A 26,028-nucleotide genomic window follows, 5' to 3' on the forward strand; every position below is an offset into this window, starting at 1 on the left:
CAGTCCCCTGTTAGACATGATTCCAAATAGTAGTCTATTTTATGTGACGATATGTCCTCTCTGAGGTTTAAAAAAAAAAAAAATTGTGATTTATGGAAATTAGGATCCCAGGCGATGCTAGGTAGTCTTGCTGCTATTAAATACAATTCTACAGTTCTTGTTTATTTCAATTTCTTTTCTAAGTATTTAAAAGTTTTATGTTATCTTTTTTAATGTTTCTATTTTTATTCTTGATTCATAATTTTTCTGACCTAATCCTAATTGTTTGTTCATTTCCTTATTTTTCCATTTTGGATGGAAAATGTCGGTGAAGAGGAAACGATCAATTAAGATTTAAAATCAAACTTGTGTGAATAGAGTAATGGCCGACTGCCTAAAATGAAACTCTTAAGTCTTTTTTTCTCAGCTCCATTTTTGTTTTTTGTATAAAAATAAAAACAAATGAAAAAAAATTATTGGTTTCCAGTTTGATTTAGTTTCCATTTGTATAAAAAGTTCCACCATGAAGCACTTATGGAATTCGATTAGAAAACAATAATTTTGCTCGTTTAAGGATAAAATTATTCAAGAAAATATTAATGATACACAACATGAAAAACATCACGTTATCTAAAAGAAATTTAGTTGTGCAGATGTTTTAAATCAACGCATTTCAAGTGAAAACATTATGTGCTTATATGGATATCATTATCTTCTCTTTCTGACTGAAATAAATCAAAACATTTTGTTGATTTTATTTATTACTAGCATCGGTGCCCGGCGTTGCCCGGGTGTTTAGAGGTGTATGCTGAGCAAACAAAAACAGTAAATTTTTTTAACTTTGACCCCTATTATGACCCTTAACATTTATTGCTTTGGGCTCAAATCAAGTTATTAAGTTAGATCCACGTCCAAGGAACCTATATCTAAAATTTTAACTGTTTAGACCAAAAATTGTCGGAGGAGTTTGATAATTCTCAAAGGTCAAATCGTTGAACTTTGACCCCTTCACAGCAAAAAACCGATCACATAGATTTTCCCAAATCTCAGTACCCTGTATATCAAATTTCGAGTCTGTAGACTAAAAATTGACAGAGTTATTGCGTAGGAAAATTTACACAGGTAGACAGACAGACACGTTCACTTTTACAGATATATAGATTATTATTATCATCATCATCATAATAATATATTTTATTTTTTATTTATTTATTTTTTTAATTTTAATTTTATTTTTTTTTTAATTTACTAGCAGAGGCACCCGGCCTTGCCCGATCGTAAAATACACTTAAATATAATATTTTAATTTATGCAGATTTTATATATATCATTATAGTGTCAATTCTCTATCGATTATTATATTGTACCCAATATATAGTAGTGGTTTCAAAAGTAAAAAAAAAAAAAAAGACTTAGTGCCATCAGCGAGAATCGAAACCAAAACCTATGAAGCAGTTTTGGTATACATGCAAGCCAGGACGCCTGGACGGGTCAAATTTTTATTCTACAGTGTAACCCGGATATAAAAGACCCAAATATAATAAAAACGGATATAAGAGAGATTTTTCTCTGGTTTCAAATTAGAGCCTGTGTTAATGTACAGTGTAATTCGGATATAAGAACTCCCCCCCCCCCCGGATATAAGATAGCTGTAACCATTCCCCCCCCCTCCCGTGGCAGATAGTAAGTCTCTTATATCCGGGTTACACAGTTACACTATATATTACTAGGGATGGACACTCAAGGAAAAGGGTTAAAGAGTGTCATGTGGCCAGTGAGACAACACCGGTAATGGTGGAACGTGGTTAAATTATTTAAGAGGATGGCTGCACAAGAACTTGTTTACGTTAGACTTGAAAATTATCATGTTATAATCAGCTGGAAAGCAGACCCATAGTATCTTGTTCTACAGACAGGTAATTCTCAGAAAGAAACTTTGCTTATGGAATTTTAGTTTACTTTTAGGCACAGATAGAGAGTAAGGGAAATTGTTGTTAGTGTTAGTTAGCTGGACTTACCTGGTGTTGCCCAAGATTCAGTGAAGGTGTTTTAGTTTTTAATTATTATTTATACATTTTTAAATTTTAGTAAAAAGTCACTATGACTACAATTATTACAGCTACATACCTAGAAAAAGGAGCTATTAAACCTGACAGTGATCTGAGGCAAGAGAGAGAAAGTAGCATTCCTAGTTGAAGTCAGTTTCCTTAATGGTGTTGATTTAAACAGAGCTGAGAGGGAGAAGATAACGAAATACAAAGGTCTTATGTATGACATGAAAAGAAATTGGAATTTTAGGAAGATTTCTATCATTCCTGTAATTATAGGAGCAACCAGATTCATGAAAAGAATTTTCCTAAACTACCTGGCAGATATAACTTGTGAACCAAGTGCAAGAGAGATACAAACAATTGCACTTAAAGATATGATGGTTTTCGTAGTTGGAGTGTCTAGAATAGTGAGTGAATATTTGACATCTGGTGGGATGCCCTACTCCAGCAAAAAGAAAATTGAAAATAAAAAGGAATTCAAGTTTCAGTTGTAAGATAGACAACTCCTATTATATTCTTTCAATTATGAGTTATCTCCCTTGCTAATGTTTACTTCTAGATGATTATTTAAAAAAATGTTTGATATTATCAGGCCTCTGAGTCGGACTAAATTGTTTATAAATAAATTATAGCGAAGTACATTATTTATTGTCTTAAATAATCAATTTCCACCCAATCCACACCATTAACGATTACTACACTATCGTCTTTCATTCACTAACCCTTATCCCCTTTGGACCTTGATAAATGGTGACTCCCTTGTAAAAAAAAAAAAACATAAAAAAAAACATGGTTTAACAATAAATAGAAACTGATATGTTAGAAGCAAAGTTTGATTTGTCAGTTTAAATGCTGTGTGTATTTGACTTTGAAAATCCAACAAGATAATTTTTTATATAAAAAAAGATAGTTATAATTATAAACAAAACTCAATACAATTTTAAAGAGCTACATAGATTGGCTGTTGGTCCATCATCGCCGTATGTAGATAGTGTTTTTGTTTTGTTTATGCGATGTTTACCAACATTTTGATTTTTAATATACACACATTTTTATTAGAGTGTATTAATATTTATTGTAAATAAATTGACTATAATATCTGAATATGATTGTTTTGCATGACAAATGATAAAATAAAAGCAAGATCATTGTTATTTAATTTACTATTAATTTAGTTTAATAATATGTGAGAAAATGGCGTTCAGTGTGCTATTGCTCTTACTGTCTCTTTTGTGTTCATAAAGTCTCTTTTCGAATTACATTGAGTTTCACCAATGTAGATTTATTTTTATTTTTGCAATCTAGGTTAGGGAATAGAATGATGGATTTTGAATTCTCGATTATATCCATGATTGTTGATGAAGTCACTTGAGATATTTGGAAGCCCATTTTGTTCAATCTAGTATAGGTGGGGTCGTTATTAGTGCTAGTCGGTAGGGATATGTTTCTGTTTAATGTCGAGTCAGTTTGGGAATTGTCTTGTTTGCATGTAGTGTAAATCTGGAGGGTTTTTCTTTTCGAGTTTTAGTATAATGCGTGTATGATTTTGTTGCTGACAATATTGTGGGAATTATGTTTTATTGTGAAGCTTTCTTGTATTATGATAAAATCGCATATCTATTCACAATAGCATTATCTATAAGCTCTGATGTTATTCATTAATACGTATGGGAAAACTTGTAACACGAACAGGTTTAATACTTAGCTTTTTGCATAATCTGTATATTCATGCTGTGGAATGTTATTGTCATGGTATTATTGCTATTATACGCAATGACAAAATAGATTACATCTCTCTTATGTTCTATGAGGGTCATTTCAAAAATAAAACCTATTTTTTTTTTTTTACCTCAAAAAATTGAAGAGCTACAAAGACGGAAGTGGTACTATTAAAACGAGCGACATCATGTGCCTCAGAATTTATTTTTCTACATCGTCACTACCGTTCTCAATGCACGTTGGCCTGGAATTCCATGATGCATCTCTGTTTCTGATGTACGTCCATAACAGTAATTGCTTTCTTAGTTTCATACTATTAATATCTGTAACAGAGAGATGAAACTTTCAGGTCATGAATGCATAAGTTCAGTCATTTCCAATCCTCTCTGATTAATTTGGGCAGAATAAAAAAACATGGGGGGGGGGGCATTACCTTTGGAACGCCCCTTATATTTAAAATTTAAACATAGTATAACCGTATATTTGTGAAGTTTTGATCAGATTTTTATTACTATGATTGTTTTTGTAGACATTTTATTTCATTAATATATTAGTAATGGGACGATTCCAATATTTTCTCCTAATTCTAATACAATTACTAATTCAGATTTGGCAAAGTTCAAAACCGACTTTGCAATCTAGTAGGTGATACTTTTTTTTTCCCTGCAACCTCTTTCCCACAGAAGTGATATTGTGAGCCTGCCTGCTCTATCGTTATCTACATGGTAAGTGCTCGTCTGAGTTTTAATCTTTGATCTTCCACTTCCCAAACTTAAACAAAAAAACACTCGTCTCACTACAACAATTATAATCAGTTTGCTCCACTCTTTATCTGTGCCTAAATCTAAATGCAAATTCCACGAACAAACCTCCTTTCCTAGAACTGCTCGCCTGTAGAAGTCTTCTGCTAGCCTGCTTTCCAACTGATTACAATATGGTTGTCTTCAAGTCCAATGTAAACAAGTTCTTGTTAACCCACCCCCTAAATAATCCATTTCTACTCCATTTCCGGTACTACTTGATTAATATGTTGTTGTCTCTGTGACTACCGTACACTCACCAGTCCTTATCCTCGAGTGGCTTTTGGGCCTTGATAAGTGGTGAATCACATGAAAAAAAATTCTTTTAGCGGCCAGGGATTTTACTAGGTACGGGAAAAAATGGCTAAATAAAGATAGGACATCGTTTTGAAAGCCAATTCATATTTTTTTTGTAGGTTTCCGACTACTTTTTGATTATATTTGAAGGATTAAAGACTAAAGTTAATTTCTCAAAGGAAAAAAATATTTGTACACGTGAAAAAAAAAAAGTTATAAAAAATGTTTTCACGGCAAGCTAATCAATTTAGCTAAATTTTGAAAGTTAAATAAATTCATTGTAAAAATCCTCTAAAAGATAAATATTAGTTCCTTGGGTCTATTTCAAAGATAATAATTAGTAAAGTCCTAAGATATTGAATCAAATAAAAAAAAAAACGCCTTGTTTGTACAAAAAATAGCTTTGCAAAATCACAACAAACGGAAAGTTTGTAAACATCGATTATACAAAAGCTCCAAATCTGGGACAGTCGAACGGTTGTCTGAAAATGACGTCATGTAATTAAAAGGAGGTAAGGGGTGCTGGTTTTCTTTTCTTTTTTTTTTTTCTAGATGTGCATCCATGCATTCCTATCCTGATCGTTTGTATCATTTTTACCATTTTTTAAGTTAATTATTTTTCTATGTTCCTGTTTTTGAATAAAATTTTTTTATTTTTCAAACTTATGTAAAAATTGTTACGCCGAAAGTTTCATATTCATGCAAGCAAGGAAAATGTTAGAATCTTACTTATAAAAATTATGCAAGACCTGTAATTTAAAAAAAAAAGGTAGAAATATTTTTTGCAATTATAATTTTTTGGGAAAATATTAAATAAACAATGCTTAATTCAATAATAATATCGGTAGTTCGAGAAATTAATTTTTCTTAGAGCTATATTGAATTCATTAATATGGACTTTAGGTTTTTTTTTTTCATAATGGTTCTGTAAAAATTAATTTTTTTTTTTTAATTGTTATAATTTATGATGCTTTATTTTCATAAAAAAAGCAAAAATAAATTCATGGATTTTTTTTTTTTACTACTGAAAACCATAACTTAAAGGTATTTTCTTCTTGAATCAAACTAATACATTTTCACTTAGATTTAAGTAAAAATAATGGGTTAATTATATTTCATGATCATTATTTGATAAATACTGAAAATTTCATTAAATATGCTATATATATATATATATATATATATATATATATATATATATATATATATATATATATATATAGCATAATCGTGTTGACACACCAATTCCAGTTAGATCATCAAAGTTAAGCAACATTAAGCCTGGTCAATATTAAAATGGGTGACTATTTGAGAATATCAAATATGGTATGTGGTAGAGCTCTCTGCTCATCTTGCCATTGTTTCCACTTGTCCTGGACTTGTTGTCACTGGACTAAAGCAGTGCCAATTTAGAAGAGGTGCGGTTGCAGATTACATAATCCTTGTTTCTCAATATAATCCCCCACACAGCCGCTCTTATCCATTGTCTCTTCAGACTGACAAGAGGCCTGATTGTCTGTAATGAGAATTGAACCTTCTATTTCTAGATTATTGCTTAGAACTAATAAATGCTTTTATCCATTGCATCACATACCCATTTGGGTTAAATAAAGTGTTTAGGTCAAAATTCCTGAATTTGCCATAAAGATTCCTAAATTTGAAAAGATACACCCAAAGAAAATCTGAGGTTACATTGGTCGAAACATTGTGAAAATAACCAATATAAAAATAATAGTCGAAACGAGCCAAATAATTAATCTTCATCTTAAAAATTTGAAATACTTAACAAATGTTATTTATATTACATTTTGATACGTCATAAGAAATTAAACCTGATCCTCTCCCAAAACACAAATTTTTTTTAAAGAATGTTATTTTTTAAGAATGTTATTTTTTAAAGATGTTACTATTTTTAAAGAATGTTATTTTTTTTTAAAGATGTTATTTATTTATTTTTTTTTTAGATGTTATTTTTTTTAAAGATGTTATTTTTTTTTAATGTTATTTTTCAATTGCTGAAGATGCAATCCCAAAAAATATTTTCAAAAATGTCATCTGATACACAAACATGAAACAAACAAAAATGCACTTTTTCGGCTTTTGGACTAGGATCAAAATGTTCTGTCCAAAGATGGTACTCTATTACTGTTGGGTCAGCATTTGCACCGGACATCCATAGAATGGAGATATGTCACAAACTCCAACAAGAGTCTTGGAGATAAACCTGCATAATCAAATATATTCTGAAACTACATTAACTAGGATAATTAGATAAAAAAAGATTGAAGTTTTTTTTAAGCTTGGCAGTAATATACCATGTAAAAGGACACAACAGTGGAAGTTCTACAACTCCTGCTAGTCATATATATCCGATGATCCGATCTGATGCCTCTGTTTAGTATCAAAAGAAAAGGATACCCCTTGTAGGAGCAGCTGCACGCATAATTATGAGGCAAGGTTTGCTCACTCTCCAACCACACCTCTCTTGAATCAGAAATCAGAGTCCAGTAGCAAAGAAGTCCAGGACGACTGGAAACAATACCGAGATAAGTGGAGAGCACATACAGCACCTGGAAGTTCCAAATGGTCACCCATTTAGTACTGACCACGTTCAACGTTGCTTAACTTTGGTGATTCAGCGAGATTATGCCATACTGTGCAGTCATATATATATATATATTACTTTGATATATCATGAGAAGATAACCCAATCCCCACCTAACATATGAAATACTGCAGAAATGCGAATATGTTATATTAAAGGCAAATGTATGTATGTATGTCCAGATAAAACTTGAAAAACACACAACAAACAACCACAAAATTGGTATTTTTTGGTGCAGGATGTATAATATCTAAGAATTAAAACTAAACAGGATTCATTATTTGGAGGTTAGATGATCATTTATATCGTTTAATGTTATGAGATGAACGAGCGTCTTTTAATGTTATCATATAAGGGGAAGTATATACGACACAATCACATAAGATCACCGAAGTTAAGCAATGTTGAGTCTGGCTAGTACCAGATGGGTGACCATTTGGGAATTCTAGGCGCTGTATGTGCTTTCCGCTTATCTCGGCATTGTTTCCAGTCGTTCTGAACCTCCACTTGCCACTGGTATTCAACGATGTTGACTCGGGAGAGGTGTGGTTGGAGATTGTACAACTCTTGCCACAAAAATTTCACCCTTACCGTGGGTATCCATAGTCTGTCAAGACTGAAGGAAGCCTTTTTTTTATATAAGGAGAAGTAATTCTGATTTTCTTCATAGTTATTTCCCTTACAAGTTGTGTGTATTTGTGTCCAGAAGGAGGAATGGGCTGGGTGAAAAAGAAGAGGGAAGTGAGAAAACGTGAGAAGAGTGAAAGATAGAGGGATAGAAATTATGTTACACTTTAGCCCTAGGCAGTGCTTGATAACCTTGCTAGTCTTTCATTTTTCTCAATCCAAATTAAAATATAAATTTGTCTTTCTCCTTTTTTTTTTCTTTTTTTTCATGCATTTCAATTAAGACCCAATTGTGAAGATTTTATTTGCTCGATAACATTTTCATTTTTTATTTTTCTTCCAATTATTTTTCAGGTCGATAACTTTGGATTTGGAATTGCTGTGAGTGGTGGTCGGGATAATCCACATTTCGATAATGGAGACCCTTCAATTGCTATTTGTGACGTCCTTAAGGCGGGCCCAGCTGAAGGAAAATTACAGTATGACTTTTTTTTTTTTTTTTTTTGGCAACTTATTTGTATCTTTCTATTTCTTTTCTATCCCTTCAAAAACCTGGACTGTGCTTCTGTTTTCTTTGTTGTTGATTTTGTCCTTCCTTCAAAAACCTGGACCATGCTTCTGTTTTTTCTTGTTTTCTCCGTGCATCTTTTTTACTTTTTTCTTCCTTTAAAAACTTGAAACTTGATACAGTTTTTTTTTTCTTTTCTTTTTTCCTTCAAAAATCCGGACTATGCTTCTATTTTTGCTTTTTTCTTGCTTTAAAAACCTAGACCATATTTCTATTTTTTCTTTTTTTTTTCCCCCTTCCAAAACCTGGACTGTGCTTGTTTTTTTTTCTTTCCTTTTTCTTTCTGCAAAAACCTGGAGCCTGCTTGTTTTTCTTTTCTTTTTTCTTCCTTTAAAAACCTAGACCATATTTCTATTTTTTCTTTTTTTTTTCCTTCCAAAAATTGGACTTGTTTTTTTTTTTCTTTTCTTTTTTCGTCCTTCAAAAACCTGGACTGTGCTTGTTTTTTTTTTCTTCTTTTTTTTCCTTCATAAACCTGGTCTTGATTTTTTTTTTTCTTTCTTTTTCTTCCTTCAAAAATCTGACTCGTGCTTCTGTTTTTTTTCCTCCCTTTTTCCATGCCATTTTATTATTTTGTATTGTTTCTTTCAGAATTAATGACAGAGTGGTTAGTGTAAATGGTCTTTCTCTTGAAAATGTCGACTACAACACTGCAGTGACCTTACTCAAAGAGAGTGGGAAAACTGTTCACTTAGTAAGTTTAAATTTTACGCTTTCTTTGTGTATGTGCATTCTGTTTGTTTTTTTAACTAGCAGACTGCCCAGTCGTAAAATATGTATCAATATGATATTAATGATATTTTAATTTATACAGATTTCGTATTTATTATTATAGATCCAATACTCTATCAATCATTATATTGAATCTAATGTATTGTAGTGATTTAAAAAAAAAAATGATTTGGGTGTCATTGGCAAGAATCGAAACTAAAACATTTAGCTCTCCAGCATTATTCCTTACCATCTGAGCTTTGTTCATATGCATATAAAAACTTAAACATTGTAAAAGTATAAATGTATATTTGCGCATGTGTAGAAGTAACACATTTAGTTCACTTGCACTTGCCATTTTTTAAATTTTGGACTCCTTAGCACTATTTTTTACTGGTTATAAAACAAATAAAATTTGTTCTATAGGTTAAAATTTCATATATTAAGTTTTAAGTCAGTAGACCAAAAATTGACAGTAGTTTGGTAGCCTGTTCTGCACACAGACAAATAAGGTTAAAGGTTACTTATATATAATAAAGAGGCAAAATGGTAAAACACATAAGTGAATGCAGCAAACTAGCCCTAAAAGATTAGAAGAGCAGACCTAACTGCATGGGAAAAGCAGTACACTTGGAACTCTGCAAACGACTGCACTTCAAACATGCTGATAAACGGTTCAAACACAAACCGGAGATTGTACTGAAAAATAAAAATTACATAATCCTTTGGGACATGGAGGTAGAAATAGAGAAACTCATCCAAGCAAGGAAACCATACGTCATAAAAATTAATAAGGAAAGAAACAGCAAAATCTACAATTTTGCTGTGCCAACAGACAGAAAACCAAGACAAATATGCAGAACTTTCCAGAAAACTGAAAAGAATAGAAAAGAAACATGACAAAAATCAACATAATACCAATGATTGTAGGAGCACTAGGAACAGTCCCGAAGAACTTGGAAAAAGAAAAGAATAGGAACAGAAATCGGAATCAAGGCGAAGACTAGACAACCGAAAATAATGCTAAAAATAACTGAAATTTTAAGGAAAACTCCTGAATGTGGAAACCAACCCATATAAACTACAAACGTTTACTGGCCATATAGAAACTGCAATCCAAGTAAAACCAAAAGATAGAGGAACATCACATGGAACCAATAAAATTTAAACCACAAAATTGCACCCCCCCCCCTAAAAAAGAGAGAGAGGGTAGTGTTGGCATAGACTGGTTTCACACCAAATAGTCATGAAAGACCAAGGAGGATGTAAAAACTGTGGAGGGAATGCACTAACCAGACCTCCATTAGAAGGATGCGAAGAGGACTGTGACCTTGGGGAGGCTTGTTGCCACCCAAATCCTAGTGAAAAACTAATGATTGTTGCCGACGAGAAGGCAATGGTAAATGGCTGTTGAGATAATACATTTTCAAAGGTTATTGAAAGAGGTGGAGAGTACTGGAAATCTGGGAAAACTTCTTGCTATCCAGACTCCAGAGAACACTACCAGTCAGCGGTTAATCTCTGATAATGACCTTTTGAGAACTCCTAGTGAGTATTAATAATAAGGTTTTTCTTTAAAATGACTTCATAAAAACCTAAAAAAAAAATGAATGTTTTTTTTTTCTTTAGTTTCTGTTTGTATTTTTAAATGATTTGTAAAATTTTATCTCATTTTTATTTCAATTTTTTTTTTTTAATTTTTAGCTTCATTTTACTTTAGAATAAATTAAAAAATTCCTTTTTTAGTCATTAATTTCAAAAGATAAAAAAAGCATTAATATTCTATCCTGGTATTTCAAAACTTCTCCATTTCCCTTTTTTCTTTTTGCATTTTAGTAAAAAAATAAATTCCTAATTTATTTTTTTTATATAAATTAAGATATGTCTCTACATTGCTAAATCCATTTATTTTATAATTTGCCAAACAAATAATAGGGATGACTTAAAATATCAGTCATAACACACTTTTGTCCTTTTTAAATGAGTTATAATTTTTTGAGTTGATTGCTTAAAAATTACATTTTTTTTTTTACAAATTCCTTTTTATTAAAATCTGTTTCAAAAACACATTAAGCACATTCCTTTCAACTAAAAGCAATCTCTTTTTTATTTCCAGGTGATAAGACGAAAAGCAGTTGTAAACTCAGCTGCTGATCTTGAGACCCAGCCAATAAAGCTGACTCTTTCAAAGAAAAACAGAAAAGATGGTAAATCTTTACAAATTACTTAATGATAATCTACTCCTCCCCTCCATTTTTTTTTATTTTAGATAGCAAAGTAAGAGAAATAATTTACCTCAACTTTTTTTTTATTACTATTATTTTGATTTTTAACCAAGATTTTTTTTTTTTTTTACATGTTTAACTATGAAACTTGACATTTTTCATTTATGATTTAAAAAAATATTAAATTCCAGTATCCGATGCAATTGCATCTTTAATGTTTTTATTTGTTTCTTTCAATAGAAAAGGATGTTTTTCTTTAACTAACATGTTCATTTCCATTTCAAAACAATATTTTTTGTAAAAAAAAAAAAAAGAAATCAAAAAATAAGTTGACAAGTTATTTCCCTTTCTTTGCCACTTTAAAGTAAACAAAGAGCCGATATTATTTTTGAGCGTGTTAATTTTTTGTTGCTGAAATATTTTTTTTGACGGGAGGTAGCTTTTTTTTAAAATAAGGAAGAAAAATGGTATTTGAAAAAAACGGTCACAATACTGTAATTAGCTTTACAAATACAATTTGTTCTCGCCATCAAAGCAGCAATATTGTAACGATATATGACTAAAACTCTGATACTCGTTTTTTATTTTGCTTAATTGTTGCCTTTGAAATGTTGAAATGAATGTTTCTCTTTTTGAGGAAATCCCTTGCTGTGATAAGCTCCTAAAACTCTTTTACTCCAGACCGGAAGTGGAAGTTTATCATCAACTTTGTTTGTAAGGAATTCTCCACTGTATCATTCCAATGAATATATATGAGTATATTTATGAACAGTAAAATTTCAAATCAATTTGGGGATGTCTTAAGCAGGATTCGTAGATGTTTGTGCAGACGACACTACTATCTATGGCAACACTTCAAAGTCCGGCAATGACCAAGATCTCTCTGTTCTGACTTTGAGCATGTGGTGCAAAGGGGAGAAAAAGTGAATGGTTAATTTTAATGACCCCAACCTGGCCCCAGTTGAAATGAATGGCTCTCGTTTTGGGGAAGCACCATATTTTCATAAGCTAATGGGACTGACCTTCTCTCCTGATCTGAAATGGAACACAAACATCAAATTCGTTGCCAAAATCGCCGAAAAAATGGTTAGATCATTCTACCACTCCAGTAGATATCTCACTGCTGATGCAATTCTCTATCTGTATAAGAGCCAAGTACATCCTAGCACAGAGTATTGTTGCCATATCTGAGGAGGTACTGACATCTGGTGGGCGATGTTCTTCTTTCTGCAGCCTCTGTCTCATTGACGAGAAAGGAAAAAACTGACAATACAAAAATATATATTAATGCATATAAATATATATATTAATGCATATAAATTTAATTGTTCACTCGATAAGGAAATTATATCATTAAGATAAAGGATAGAGATGCTTTTTACACCCAGGTATTTCAAAACCTAATGCTTCTTATCAGAAAAATAGAGGGGGTGCTAGGTAACAGATAAGAAATGCAATGTCTAGCAATAGGCACATTAGGAACGAAATATTGGGGTATCTAGATAGAGGGTAAATAGTATAGAGGGAGAAAAGCTGGAGAACTATTGTGATGAAAGTGGTATAAGCTGAAACTAGGATTATCACATATTGGGTGTTACGAAGCACAGTATGGGATTGGGGTGGTGCCATGAGACGTTAGAGGGAATAAGTTCAATACGTGTGATATATGAGGAGATATATACGATTAAATTTAAGAAAAAATAAAAGAAATAATAAGAAATAATAAGAAATAGATTTTATAAACTAAAGAAATAGAAGGCTTGATTAAGGGTGAGTGTCTTAAAATAGAAAACAAAAGTCAATCCAGGACATGACAGCAAGCTCATGAAGTTACAAAAGTGTATAAAACAAAACATAAAATAAAGATATAAAAATGTCACTTATTTTTTTTTCTTTTTTTTTTACACAGGCATCACCACATTATCAAGGCCAAGAGGCCACTCAAGGATAAGGGTTAAAGAGTGTACAGTAGAAATTGGACAATATAGTAATCATTGGTAATGAAAATTTGGTAAATTTTATAACTTATATGGAACGGCTCATCAAGAACTTATTTACGTTAGACTTGAACACAACCATATTGTACTCAGCCGGAAAGCAGGAAAACGGAAGACAATTCCACAGGCGTGCAGTTCTAAGAAAGAAGCTTTGTTCATGGAATCTATGTTTAGGTTTAGGCACAGATAAAGAGTGGGGGTAATTATTGATAGTGTTTTCAGCTAGACGAGTGTTTCTTGTGAAAGTTTGGCGAGGGGGGACCATAGACTTAAGCTCAGTTGAACACTTTCTATGAAAATAACGATACATCAGAGACAAACTCGCAACATCTCTTCTGTGAGATAGAGGTTGCAGGGAAGAGAAAAGGACATCTCCTACGAGGCTACAAAGTCTATTTTGAACTCTATCAAGGCAGGAAAAGTCCTTTCTAGCAGCTCCTGCCCAGATGTGGCAACAGTATTCCATCCTTGGACGTACCTGTCTCTTATATAGATAGAGAATTGCATCAGCAGTGAGATATCTACCGGATCGATAGAAAGATCCCACCATTTTTCCAGGGGCCTTGGCAACAGATTTGATGTACGTTTTCCATTTAAGATCAGGAGTAATGGTCAAACCCAGAAGCTTGTCAAAACTTGAGGCCTCCTGAAGACGAGAGCCATTCATTTCAATTGATGCCAGATGTGGATCAGAATGACATTTCTTACCTGTTGTGCAGCACCCTCTCTCCTCTTCTGACGAGAAGCATTAGGGTTCAAAATGTGGTTTCCTTCAATCTTGACAGACTATGGATACCACTGTAAGGGTGCCTGTGCGTGAAATTTGTGTGGCAAGAGTTGCGCAGTCTCCAACTATGCCTCTCTTGAGTCAATATTGTTGCATACCAGTGGCAAGTGGAGGTACAGGACGACTGAAAACAATGTCGAGAAAGCACATACAATGCCTAGAATTCCCAAATGGTCACCCATCTGGTACTGGCCAGGCTCAACGTTGCTTAACTTTGGTGATCTGGCGAGAACCGGTGTGTCAATGTGATTATGCCGGGTTCAAAATACTTGGGTATTTAATACCTACAGACACTGGTGTTTCATCCTTTTGGGAATCATCAGTGCAGAAAGTTACACTTACAACCGGTTGGGAGATTTGAAGCCATCTCTAACTTCATTAGCAAGGAACAAACCACACGGCCAACATTAACCAAGAGAAATACAGTTGAAATTAACATTTATATAAAGCATAAATGTGAAGATGACGAGAATGATCTTATGATTATAACACCATAATCTGCGCATGTAAGCTTAAGTGACTGACTTTAATTTCAACTTGGAGTGCTCAACAATAAAAACAGTTCTTAAAGGGACTGACATAATTATTGCTATAATTATTTTTTTAATACCTACAGACACTAGTGTGTCATCCTTTCGGAAATCATCATATATATATATATATATATATATGTATGCACACACTTCAGAATAATGTAATGCAATAAATCTACTGGTAGTGATTATCGGTCTTAGAAAATATTATTGGCTGTAATATTTTATAAAGACAATCCTAGCTAAATTAAAATTGCTCAATATACCAGATAGAGCAAATAAATCATAATTTAGTAAATTAAAATTTATATATACACACACACACACACACACACACACACACACATATATATATATATATATATATATATATATACTAGCAAAAGTACCCGTCGTTGACTGGGTTCAAAAACAGCCTACAGAAAATGGACTCCGATTTATGAAAGTATGATAGGTTATGAAAAGGAAGGGTCGTAAATTTGGGTTGAATTTGGGGGTATCAAAACGAAAGCAAAATATGATAAACCCCATAATTTATTATACCATACCTGTTCACACTGAAACACTTATCACAATATTCTGTGGATCTATATTAAAAAACCTTGTTAAACTTTGTGACATATTTCCATTCTATGGAGGTCAGGTGCGAACGAACACCTCATAATTTTATTATACCATATTTCTTCAAACTGAAACATAATTATCAAAGTATACTTACGCAGATAGATATGAAAAGTCTTTATTAAAGTTTGTGCCTATTTCCATTCTATGGAGGCCAAGCGCGAATGCAGACCCCACAATTTTATTATACCATCCTTATTTAAGTTAAAACATACTTATCAAAGTATTCTTATGTACATCTATATCAAAAACACCTGTAAACGTTTTTTTTTAATTTTAAATTTTTTATTTCCATACTTTGTGGACCAGGCACGAACGCAAACCCCACAATTTTAATGAACCACCGTTCTGCCAGATCAAACATATCTATTCCTGTGCCTCAATACATCTTCTATCATTATATGTAATCAGTTTTTTAAAATAGTCAACCGTATAGGAGCCTATTCGTGACCAGACACACACACACACACACACACACAGACGATCAGCTTTATATTATATATATATATATATATATATATATATATATACACACACACACACACACACACACACACACATATTTATATACATTATAACAGTATCATTCTAAAAATCAGTTTTTTAAAATAGTCAACTATATAGGAGCCTATTCGTGACCAGACACACAGACATTCAGCTTTATATTATATATATATATCTATTATATGTATAAATCCGTAATCCTGTCTGTTTGTTTGTTTGTTCACAATTTGATTAATATATACAAAACTTCCTGCTGAAAACGGTTATCTATATAAATTTTATTTACTATAAGATTTTCTATATAAATAAATAGCATCACGATCAATATATATACACTATATTGAAGGTAATGTACATAATAGAACTAATCTAATTTGCATATTATATTAAAGAAAATCTTTTTAAATAATTTGCTCAATTAAAATTACTGATTATAGTGATGTAATTGTTCTATTTAAGAGTATTATTTAAAGTTAATTTATTTAAATTATTTTAATTCAAGTTATTTTGTACTATTTGCTAAACTGGCACATTTTAAGTAATTTTCACTGATATTTCACTTCCGGTTATGAACGGATATAGTTTTTAACCAAATCGAGAGATATGGTGATAAAATGATTTGTTTTAATTATTTATTTTCTATAAATGTAAAAGTTAAAAATATTGATAAAAAAAAATAAATAATTAGGCTAAGGATGATTTTATTTTTCGACAAAATATTTTAAATTGTTAGCCCTCTATTAAAGTCTCGGCTATAAATGTTGATTCATTGTAAGGTGTGAGCACGTTTACCAAAAGGTTAAGATTTATTTCCTACGGACGATTTTAAAATCATTTTTCAACTATTCACTTGACTGTCTGAATTTTATTATCGTTTCCATAATACTTTGAAAAAGAAACAAGGTAAAGTAATGCTTTTTATATCAGATATATTCCTAATCGTTTTCTTTTTTTTTTTTTTCACTTTTTTTTCTTCGATTTTCTTTTGAGAAAGATCTTATGTTTTCCTGTCTGGGTAATTGATTTAGTTGATAATATATATTTGTGTGGGGGAGTTTCGACGTAATTATGGGTTTTTTTCGGGGGGAGGGGGGATGTCACTTTATATCTCAGCGTCACTCAAAGAAAAATAATTGCAGAAGTACAAAAATGCGGGTGTTTTTATCTGTTTAGTACTTCTGCAGTTTACGAACCGTGCTATTTTTTAGATATGATTTACAAGTGTAATTCAATTTTTGCCGTATCTTTTGTTTATTAAATTTTTATGTGAAAGTCCTTCCTTTATTAAAAATGGGGTACTTTTTATATACACAACCAAGCATAGTTTATTCACAAAAATCCTAATTTACATTTTTGGGAGCAACACAAACTGAAAACGGACCTGTACAGTTTTTTTTTCTACGTAATGTAGAACTTTCGTTTACATTTTTACCAGTGGTACAAGAAATGTCGTTTACCCAGAAGTTTTGGTTTCGAACCTGTAATTACATAAATATTAAAAGAATGCCAATTAGTATTGTGTAATACAAATATATCCGTAACAAAGCTCGGGTAAATCGGCTAGCATATATATATATACACACACACATATTTATATACATTATAACAGTATCATTCTAAAAAAGAAAAACATATCAACTGGTTTAATTGATTTATGAAGTATCTTCAGTTATTCATCATTTGTATCGGAATATCTAATAACGGTATTGTATTCTTTTGTTTACAGATGTAATTATGCAAACGGGTGAACATGGGCGTTGTTAATTAAATGACACTGGTATTAAAACCTTCAGAATTCAATGAAACAATTAGCCAGTGGTTCTGAGGTGAACGTGATATTGATGGTTTCATGAGTAAAAGCAGCTAATTAGGGGTAAAAAAAAATAAAAAAATTGAAGGTGCAGATGATTATTATGAGTTCTCCATTTTGTTATGAAGTGCCTTATTATTCACAATTCGTTTAGGATTCTTATTTTTCTTTTTCTTTTACGTTTTTTTATTTTTATTTTATTTTTTTTTTAAAGATATTTGCTCATCAAGCAAGAAAAAAGGGGAAGGGAGAGAGTCTGATTAGGTAGAGTTTTCTTTCTTCAAATAAAGATAATGTTGCCATTTGCTGTCTTACACTATCAGTTAGTCGAGGGTGGGGATGCACTTAATTTGATTTTTAATGAGCCCTTATTAGTGATACATTAATTAATATTAACATTTTTTTTTATTATTTATTATTTAATTTTTTATTAATTTCTATTTGATTATATTATATTACATTATTCTGGAATGAATAAGAACCACTGTTTTACCCTTGCTCCAGGTTCTGAACCCTATATTATTTTTATTTTCATTCTTGTGTTTTTTTTTTTTTGTGTTTTTTTTATTTCTAATATTGTCTGTTTTCAGGCAAAATAAAATTATGGGGGAAAAAAAAATGTCCTTTGTGAAGGAAAATCCCCCAATTTTTATCATCTCTGCCCTGCAAAATTAATAACGCTGTTGATTGGAGTTTTTATAAAATTGTATTTGAAAAAACTGTTTTATCTTGATTGACTTTTGTATCTTGAAACATTAGGAGATACTATAAATATATTGTATCTATGATTAGTATCATTATTCTTTGCATCGTAGTTGCTATATATAAAACTGTCCAAAAACTTAAATGATATTTTTTGATGCAAATATGATAAATTTCCTATTGTTGTTTTCTGTGCTGCATTAACCTGCAAAGTTTTTTGTATATTTTACAAACCTCATCCTTCTGACAAGAAGAATTATTCTCTTTGAAACTCCTTGGAATAAGGTTTTTCTTGTTTTATTTGTACTCCTTGTCGAATAATTAAAATTTTGTATACCTTCCTTGTAGGGTTATAAAGTTTTTTTGAAAATTTGAATAAATTTTCAATATTAAGATTTTTATCCTATATATATAAATACTTATATATATATATATATATATATATATATATATATATATATATATATATAAATTTACATTTCAGTTACCACAATACGACAATCCAGAATCATTTTATTTTTTATATTTATTTATTTATTTATAGACTACTAGCGAGGGGTACCCGGCATTGCCCGGGTGTTTGTAGGTGTGTGTGAAAAAACCCCCGAAATGTGAAAAAAAAAAACGAAGCCTTGATGCGCAGTTGGAAAATAGTAAAGTGTGAAAAAAAAACAAAAAACAGGTGCGCGTTTTTGATTGACGTGACGGCGATAGGTATTCAGCAGTTAGCATTTTGTGCGGGACAGTTTTTAATGAGGTCAATAAATCGGTTTGTTTGTTTTTAAAAACCCGCTCCCTGTTTATTAGGGGGAGCGTCTCATCTCGAAATGAAAGCTACCGGCTGATATCGACATTGACCAAACGTTACTTAGCTCTCTAGAGCCCACTGGCTTTCAGCCAGTGATTAGAGTTGTTTATACCGAAAACCGAATGTAACGCGTGCCGATGCGGGAAATGTCGAATAATTAACGTTTGAAAGTCAATAAAATTAAATAGACATGCGAGCTCTGTGGTTAAGTGTGAGATATTACAATTTATAGATGATATAAAAAGTTTTAAGAAGTTGTGAAGCGAGCGAGCGCTTCTCTGAAAGAAGCCTTTTGTGGACATCGAGGAAAAGCATACATACATACATACATACATTTTCGCTTTTATATATATAGATTATCTTCATGTTGTTGCTTTAGCATGCTTTGGTCAACTACATGAGCATTATCTGAAGATAGTGGTTTCAATCCTACCCAAAGTAAGCCAGAGGATGTTGGCCAAAACATGGTGAGATAACAACAACTATGGAAGGCAGTAATTAGTGAGGATACAGTTAAGAGATTCCGCATTACTATCCTGAAGAAGGGCAGAAGAATAGTTGGCCAAAATGTGGTGAAACTATCAAGATGAGAATAACAGTCCGCAAATAAATAAATAAATAAAGATAAAAATTACTCATCTCAAAAGATCTCAATAAAAAAATATTTATTTTTATATTTACATACATATTTTTATATTTACTTATTCCATAAATATCTTACACATGTTTCATTGTATATAGCTGATGCTGCCATCACACAAATGATTAGAAACAGGTAAATGTTATACACAGTCACACATAAGTGGGTGGAATAAAAAGGGGAGGGGGAGGAAAAAATTGCTTTGAGGGAGTAAAAAACCTAAAACTCTGGAAATTCAAAAACACTAAGAAATTATAGTATTGGAAAGCTAAACTCACAATAAAAGTACATTCAATCACATGGACTGTGTGTGTGTGTGTATATATATATATATATATAATCTGAGGTTATTGTTTTCCAATGGGTTAAGTAACCAATAAAGAATGTGTGTGTGCATGTATATATATATATATATATACTGCTCCTACTTTTGAGATATCGGTTTGGAGTTATTAGTTGGTTGGATGACCGCGTTCCTTGTCGAGATGAAGTAGGTTCATTTTCACAGTCGGATTTTGGCACGGTTTGCTTGATCTGTGTTGGTTAATAGAATTTGCGTTTGCTCAGTTGGTAGAATGCTTGCCTCGCATACAAGATGCTCGGGTTTCGGATCCTGAGTTTGGATGTGTCTAATTGATGAGCCCAAATGGGGGCGAAACTCGAGTCTTGGATTTCCGGTTCGTTGACTGCCATGGCTCTTGTGAGCTGCAACGTTGTTTGGCTGTGGAATTTATTATATATATATATATATATATATATACATACCCACATCTATAAAAGTGAGAATGGGTGTGTGTATGTGAGGAGACTTCTCAACCTATATACTCAATGAATTTTTGATCTACACACTTGGTATATAGGGCAATCAGACATGTGGAAAACTTCTTAATCTGTTTTCATCCGGAAATAAGGGCAACTAAAGGGTCAAAATTGAAAAATTGGTACGTGGGGAGATGATCAGATTTTTTTCTGTTTGTCGACTGTTTCACGACTGTGCATGCACAATCGTGAAACATGACAGCTTTTTTTATGTTACGACTAAGTAGGTTGTAAAACACATTTTAAAGAGCGTGTCAAGCTGGTCTAATGGTTATCGTACCTAACTCGCTGTCTTTAGGTTTTGATTTTGATCTCAGCTCAAGTATTTTCTTTTTTACTTACAAGAAGTGAACTGTTTAGAAAAAATATAATACTCGCATGCACATGTCCAAGTTTCTGTATGAATTAAAATATAATATTTATGCATATTTTATGACCAGGCAATGCCGGGTGGCCTTCTAGTGTATATATATATATATATATTCATATAAGCTGATAAAAAACACTAAGAAATTATAGCCCAGGGAAGATAAACTCACAATAAAAGTACACTTAATCGCGCGTGTGTGTGTGTATATATATATATAGTGAATAAATGGCGAAAGACTATATTTCAAAGTTCATGATGTTGACCATCTTATAATTTATTCCTTGAATTCAGTTGACATTTACAATTCTTGATAGTATCTGTTTCACAGTGCAAAATCAATCACTTATATCAATTAGTGAATCTATTTTGGACTTTGGAATATAGTCTTTTGTCATTTATTCACTATATTGCTCTGTAATTACATTGAGCTTCTTTAATAGGATTGGTATATATCATAAGGAAATGAAATATATTTCCACAGAAATATAAATCATATATATATATATATATATAATGCATCTATAACACATCTATAAAAGGTGAGAATAGGTGTGTGTATGTGAGGACACTTCTCAACCTATATACTCAATGAATTTTTGATCTACACACTTGGTATATAGGGCAATCAGACATGTGGAAAACTTTTTAATCTACTTCCATCCGGAAATAATGGCATGAATGGATGAGTAAGTATGATTTGTAAACAAGAAAAAAAAAAAAAATGTAACGCTTTTTAAAAAGCGGTAACTAAAGGGGAGACGAAAAAATCGGGTATATCCAACCATGTCTGGATGGAGAGGGGAGAGCATCCCCCCTTTTGGAATGAAGTAAAAATAATAAACAGAGAGACCCACTGGAAAGTGAGAAAACTTAAAGAAACAGCTCACATACTCGGACATAACAACCTACTGAGCAAACCAAGCGTAGAGCTGAATGCAATTTGGACACCTCTAATAGAGAAAACTTTGAATAACAACATAGGTTTAACATTAACAAAAACCAACTAAGAATTGTCCTAGTGGCCGAGTGGTCCTAGACGTATCAAAGTTTACAGTTACCCAAAGGTGCTGAGTTCAATCCTGAACGAATGCAGTGAAAAAGTAACATTCAAAACAGAGAATCAGCAACTATGTCCCAGATCCTAGCTGGAGTCCGAACACGATACCCCCGTAATAATAATAAAGGGTTGTGTTCGAGACTCCTAACAAACAGTTCCCCAGTTCAATACAAAACACCTGATGAAGACTGGAGGGCAAAACGGCAGAAACGTTGTGACTATAACAACCAAGATGAGGAAGTCAGTCCGACAATCTCAATAAATGAAAACACCTCATCTCAAAAATACAGACAATTAACAATACATATATTCCTTTATCTTTATTCATATCTTTTGGAAAAAAAATTAATTAAATGTTGCATCACATTCTTGCTTAAACAAAGAAAAATATTGATTCGTTTTTTTAGAATCTGTGTATTTTTAAATCAAATCCATATTAAATGCTTCATGGGCGCAATGGACATTGTTGCAGACTTTGTGATCAGCAATACTGTGTTCAAATCCAGTTTAATCTCTTATCATATATCAAGGTTTCCTATCTATATAATAATATGCGAAAGTATTTTCATATTTCCATGCACATTATAACAATCTACATGATTTTTGAAAGATGATTTCCGGTTTACCAAATATGAAAAGAAAAAATGATCTGATCTCGCTGTTGTGTCAAACATGAAACTGGAACTAAATTACACTTTTTGGGCCTTCGGGCAAGGACAATAAAATTTCACATCAATTTGGGGATATCTCTTCAGTAGGACAGCTCCTAATGTGAATGTGGTATTTTGGTGACTGAGATGATTCTAATTGGATAGATATTTGTTAGCATTTGTGAACATGGATGACCAACGATATCCATCCTCTCTCCCACACACACACATGCACTTTTGAATGGCCTTGTGTCTAATTTGTTGCTTTTAATGTAAATCTATATTTCTCTTGGTCTGTCTATCTGTTTGTTCCACTTTTTCTTGGAAACTGCTAAGCCAATCTGGATGAAATTTTGTATAGATCTTTGTAATGATAAGGTGGAGCGAACTGAGTATTATGGTACCCATTTGATGCACAATTAAGGATTAACAGGGATTAGTATTTAATGCAAAAATGAGCACAAATTTTACTATATTCAAGCATCAATTTGACATAAAACACTCCCAAGTTGATAGGCTGTAAGTTTTGCTCATTTTTAATTCTAATTTTTTTTTATATTTCTGCAAATAAATATTTCAAAATGTAGTATCTGTTCTATCCAAAGAGTGCACAAGGATATCTTATGATCTGATTTTGTGCCGGACATCCGTAGAATGGAAATATTTGTAAGGATGAGAGTAATATGTTAGAAAAAAGATGCATGTGTGGCATTTCCTCAGGCTCCACTATTTTACATACTAATACCGTTGGATATAGGTATAGTAGCAACTTGTGTTCAATTGTATTACAAAAAGAAATTGTATTATAGCATTTAATAACTTCAAAAAGTTTCAATTGCTATTTATGAATTAGTCGCTTTATTTGTAAGCTGAAAAAGTTTTTTATAAGTCTATTTCTTATAATTTAATTTCAGTCCAAAAAGTCCCCTTGTGGCTTGTAATCAATGTCTGCCACTGCTCTCATAAGATGACCACTCTCAGCATATCATCTTGTGCTGTTCTTGCATGAAGACTGCTATATTAGAGTTTAAGCAGGGGAGGTAATTTTGTCTTTACAAAGAATGAGTTAGTTCCCCTTGACAATATTATTATCCTGACATTATTAGCAGATAAACTAAACTAAACTAAACTATATTGTGTTAACTTTTTACATGTTTACAGTTTTTTTAATTTGCATTGAAACAATTTTTCTTCTCTTCTAGAATTTGGTATCATCCTCGGTTGTCGTGTGTTTGTTAAAGAAATTATCAAACACAGTGTAGCTGCTGAACAGGGAGGTCTTAAAGTTGGAGACACAATTCTCAAAGTAAGTGCAAACACAAGTTGTAAATAAAAACAAAAACCAGACGAAGCATGGTAGAGAAATGAGAATATGACCTCGTAAGCTTTCACAAATTGTATATAGTGATATTTCTGCCATGTCATATTCAAACACTGGTTCTCTTCAGATCAGAAAAGTTAAGCAACATGGAACCTGGTTAGTATTTAGATGGATGACCATTTCAGAAAACCAGATGCAGCAAGTTGGAAAGTAGTTGTAAAGTTAGTTTTTTTTTTGTTGTGTTGTTGAATGTAAATAGAAATTTAAGTTGCACTTTTAAATCTTACAGACATATTTTTCTAATAACAACCGCTTCACGCGAAAGTTTATATAAATGATTTATTTACTATAAATATTTGGTGAAAAGGCTTAAAATGTGACGAGCGAGGTGAGAATCTGTAGATGGGACATGTTGGCCTGTGCAGGCCATAATAGAAATGTCATTTGCGCTAACTGCTGGCTCTCTCCAATTCGTCTTTGTTTTCTTATGTCTTGTATTGACATCAAATCAGCATTCCTTAAATTTGAATGCTTCATTGTGCTATCGTTTGCATTTTTTGTAATTTTCCGGGACATTCCAATTCTCCATCAAGAATTTTGATTGATTTCTTTGTTTTAATTGAATTACGTCAGTAATCAGATTTAACATCTGGCTTTGCCCGGATCCTGAATTTGCGTGTGTGCAATACATCTGATGTTTTACCAGCGTCACCCGTCGTCTAACCAACATTTCATACCCTTAAAAATGAGATGCATATGTTTACTCTACCCCATATTTATGGGTTAAATAGTAGGAGAGACTAAACTCTCAAGTAAAGTAGCTAGTCTAGGAAGAAAATTTGAGAATAATATCAATCTTTTTTTTTTGGTTAATTCAGTATTGTTCCTGTTTATCATGAATTTCTATGTTGGGTTCGGCTTGATCTGTTTTACTGTAAACTGATTACTAGGGCTATGACAAGAGAATATTCTTTTCATTATTTTAACTCTTGAATATATATCCGACATAGTTATTCAATCGAGAACCACATAACTCTATCTAAAAACATAAAATATTAACTGATATATACTCGAGAGTCAAAATAATGAAAATCATATTTTCTTATCATAGCCCTATTGATTACACAGTCCCCTTTTCAAAGGATATTTATCGTCTCTTGAGACAGGAGATTAATACATGATGAAAGGATCTGATGAGAGATAAAATTTCAAAAGCTTAAACTTTATTTAGTATTTATAAGTGCTTTGTTTTGAAAAGCTTATTCTGTATTTAGTATTTCTAAGTGATTTGTTTTACAACTATTATTTCATTTAAGTTTGTCATGTTAATTTCGCGATTTTGAAATTCTTGGAATATTTAATGTAATACAAATGGAATATGGGTCCTGTCGGTGGGGCATTAGAATACACCGACTGCCCCCTTGCAGAGGGTAAAAGTCCCTCAATGGGGGTCCTGGATATGACCTTAAACTATATCCAGTGGTGAGGCCCCAGCTTGTGGGCTTTGGGGAGTGTGGAGCCACCCTTTAATTACCATTGCTCCCAGGTCCACTCTGACCCAGAGTGGTAGTACCTGTTAGGGTCCCAACTATGGGTTAAATAGAAACTGACGTGAAAACAACAAATATATTCTATTAAAAAAAATTTTCTTCAAAATCTTTGGATTCGGCATTAAGTAATCCGAAAAAGGGTTGATATGCCGTAATACAAAAGCAAGCAACTAATGGAATGTGTTTTTTCATGTCTTAACACTAACTCCACATTTACTCTTTTACATTGGAAACAACTACTTTTTCAAATATTTATCATTATTTTTATTTTTTTTAA

At 32.1% G+C, this 26,028-nt stretch overlaps 1 protein-coding gene across 1 annotated transcript in view; it reads left to right on the top strand.

Moving 5' to 3' along the window:
• Window positions 1–26,028, top strand: part of LOC145280215 (tight junction protein ZO-1-like) — a 737,272-nt gene that overhangs the window by 573,912 nt on the left and 137,332 nt on the right. The window contains exons 6-9 of the mRNA XM_080131991.1: window positions 8,433–8,557; window positions 9,238–9,340; window positions 11,474–11,564; window positions 24,083–24,186. Of these exons, the coding sequence (XP_079988117.1) occupies window positions 8,433–8,557; window positions 9,238–9,340; window positions 11,474–11,564; window positions 24,083–24,186 (423 nt within the window). The remainder of the gene's footprint in view (window positions 1–8,432; window positions 8,558–9,237; window positions 9,341–11,473; window positions 11,565–24,082; window positions 24,187–26,028) is intronic.

The sequence above is a fragment of the Euprymna scolopes genome, chromosome 7 (genome assembly GCF_053919585.1).
Source record: "Euprymna scolopes isolate OS-2025 chromosome 7, ASM5391958v1, whole genome shotgun sequence".
Classification (NCBI taxonomy): Eukaryota; Metazoa; Mollusca; class Cephalopoda; order Sepiida; family Sepiolidae; genus Euprymna; species Euprymna scolopes.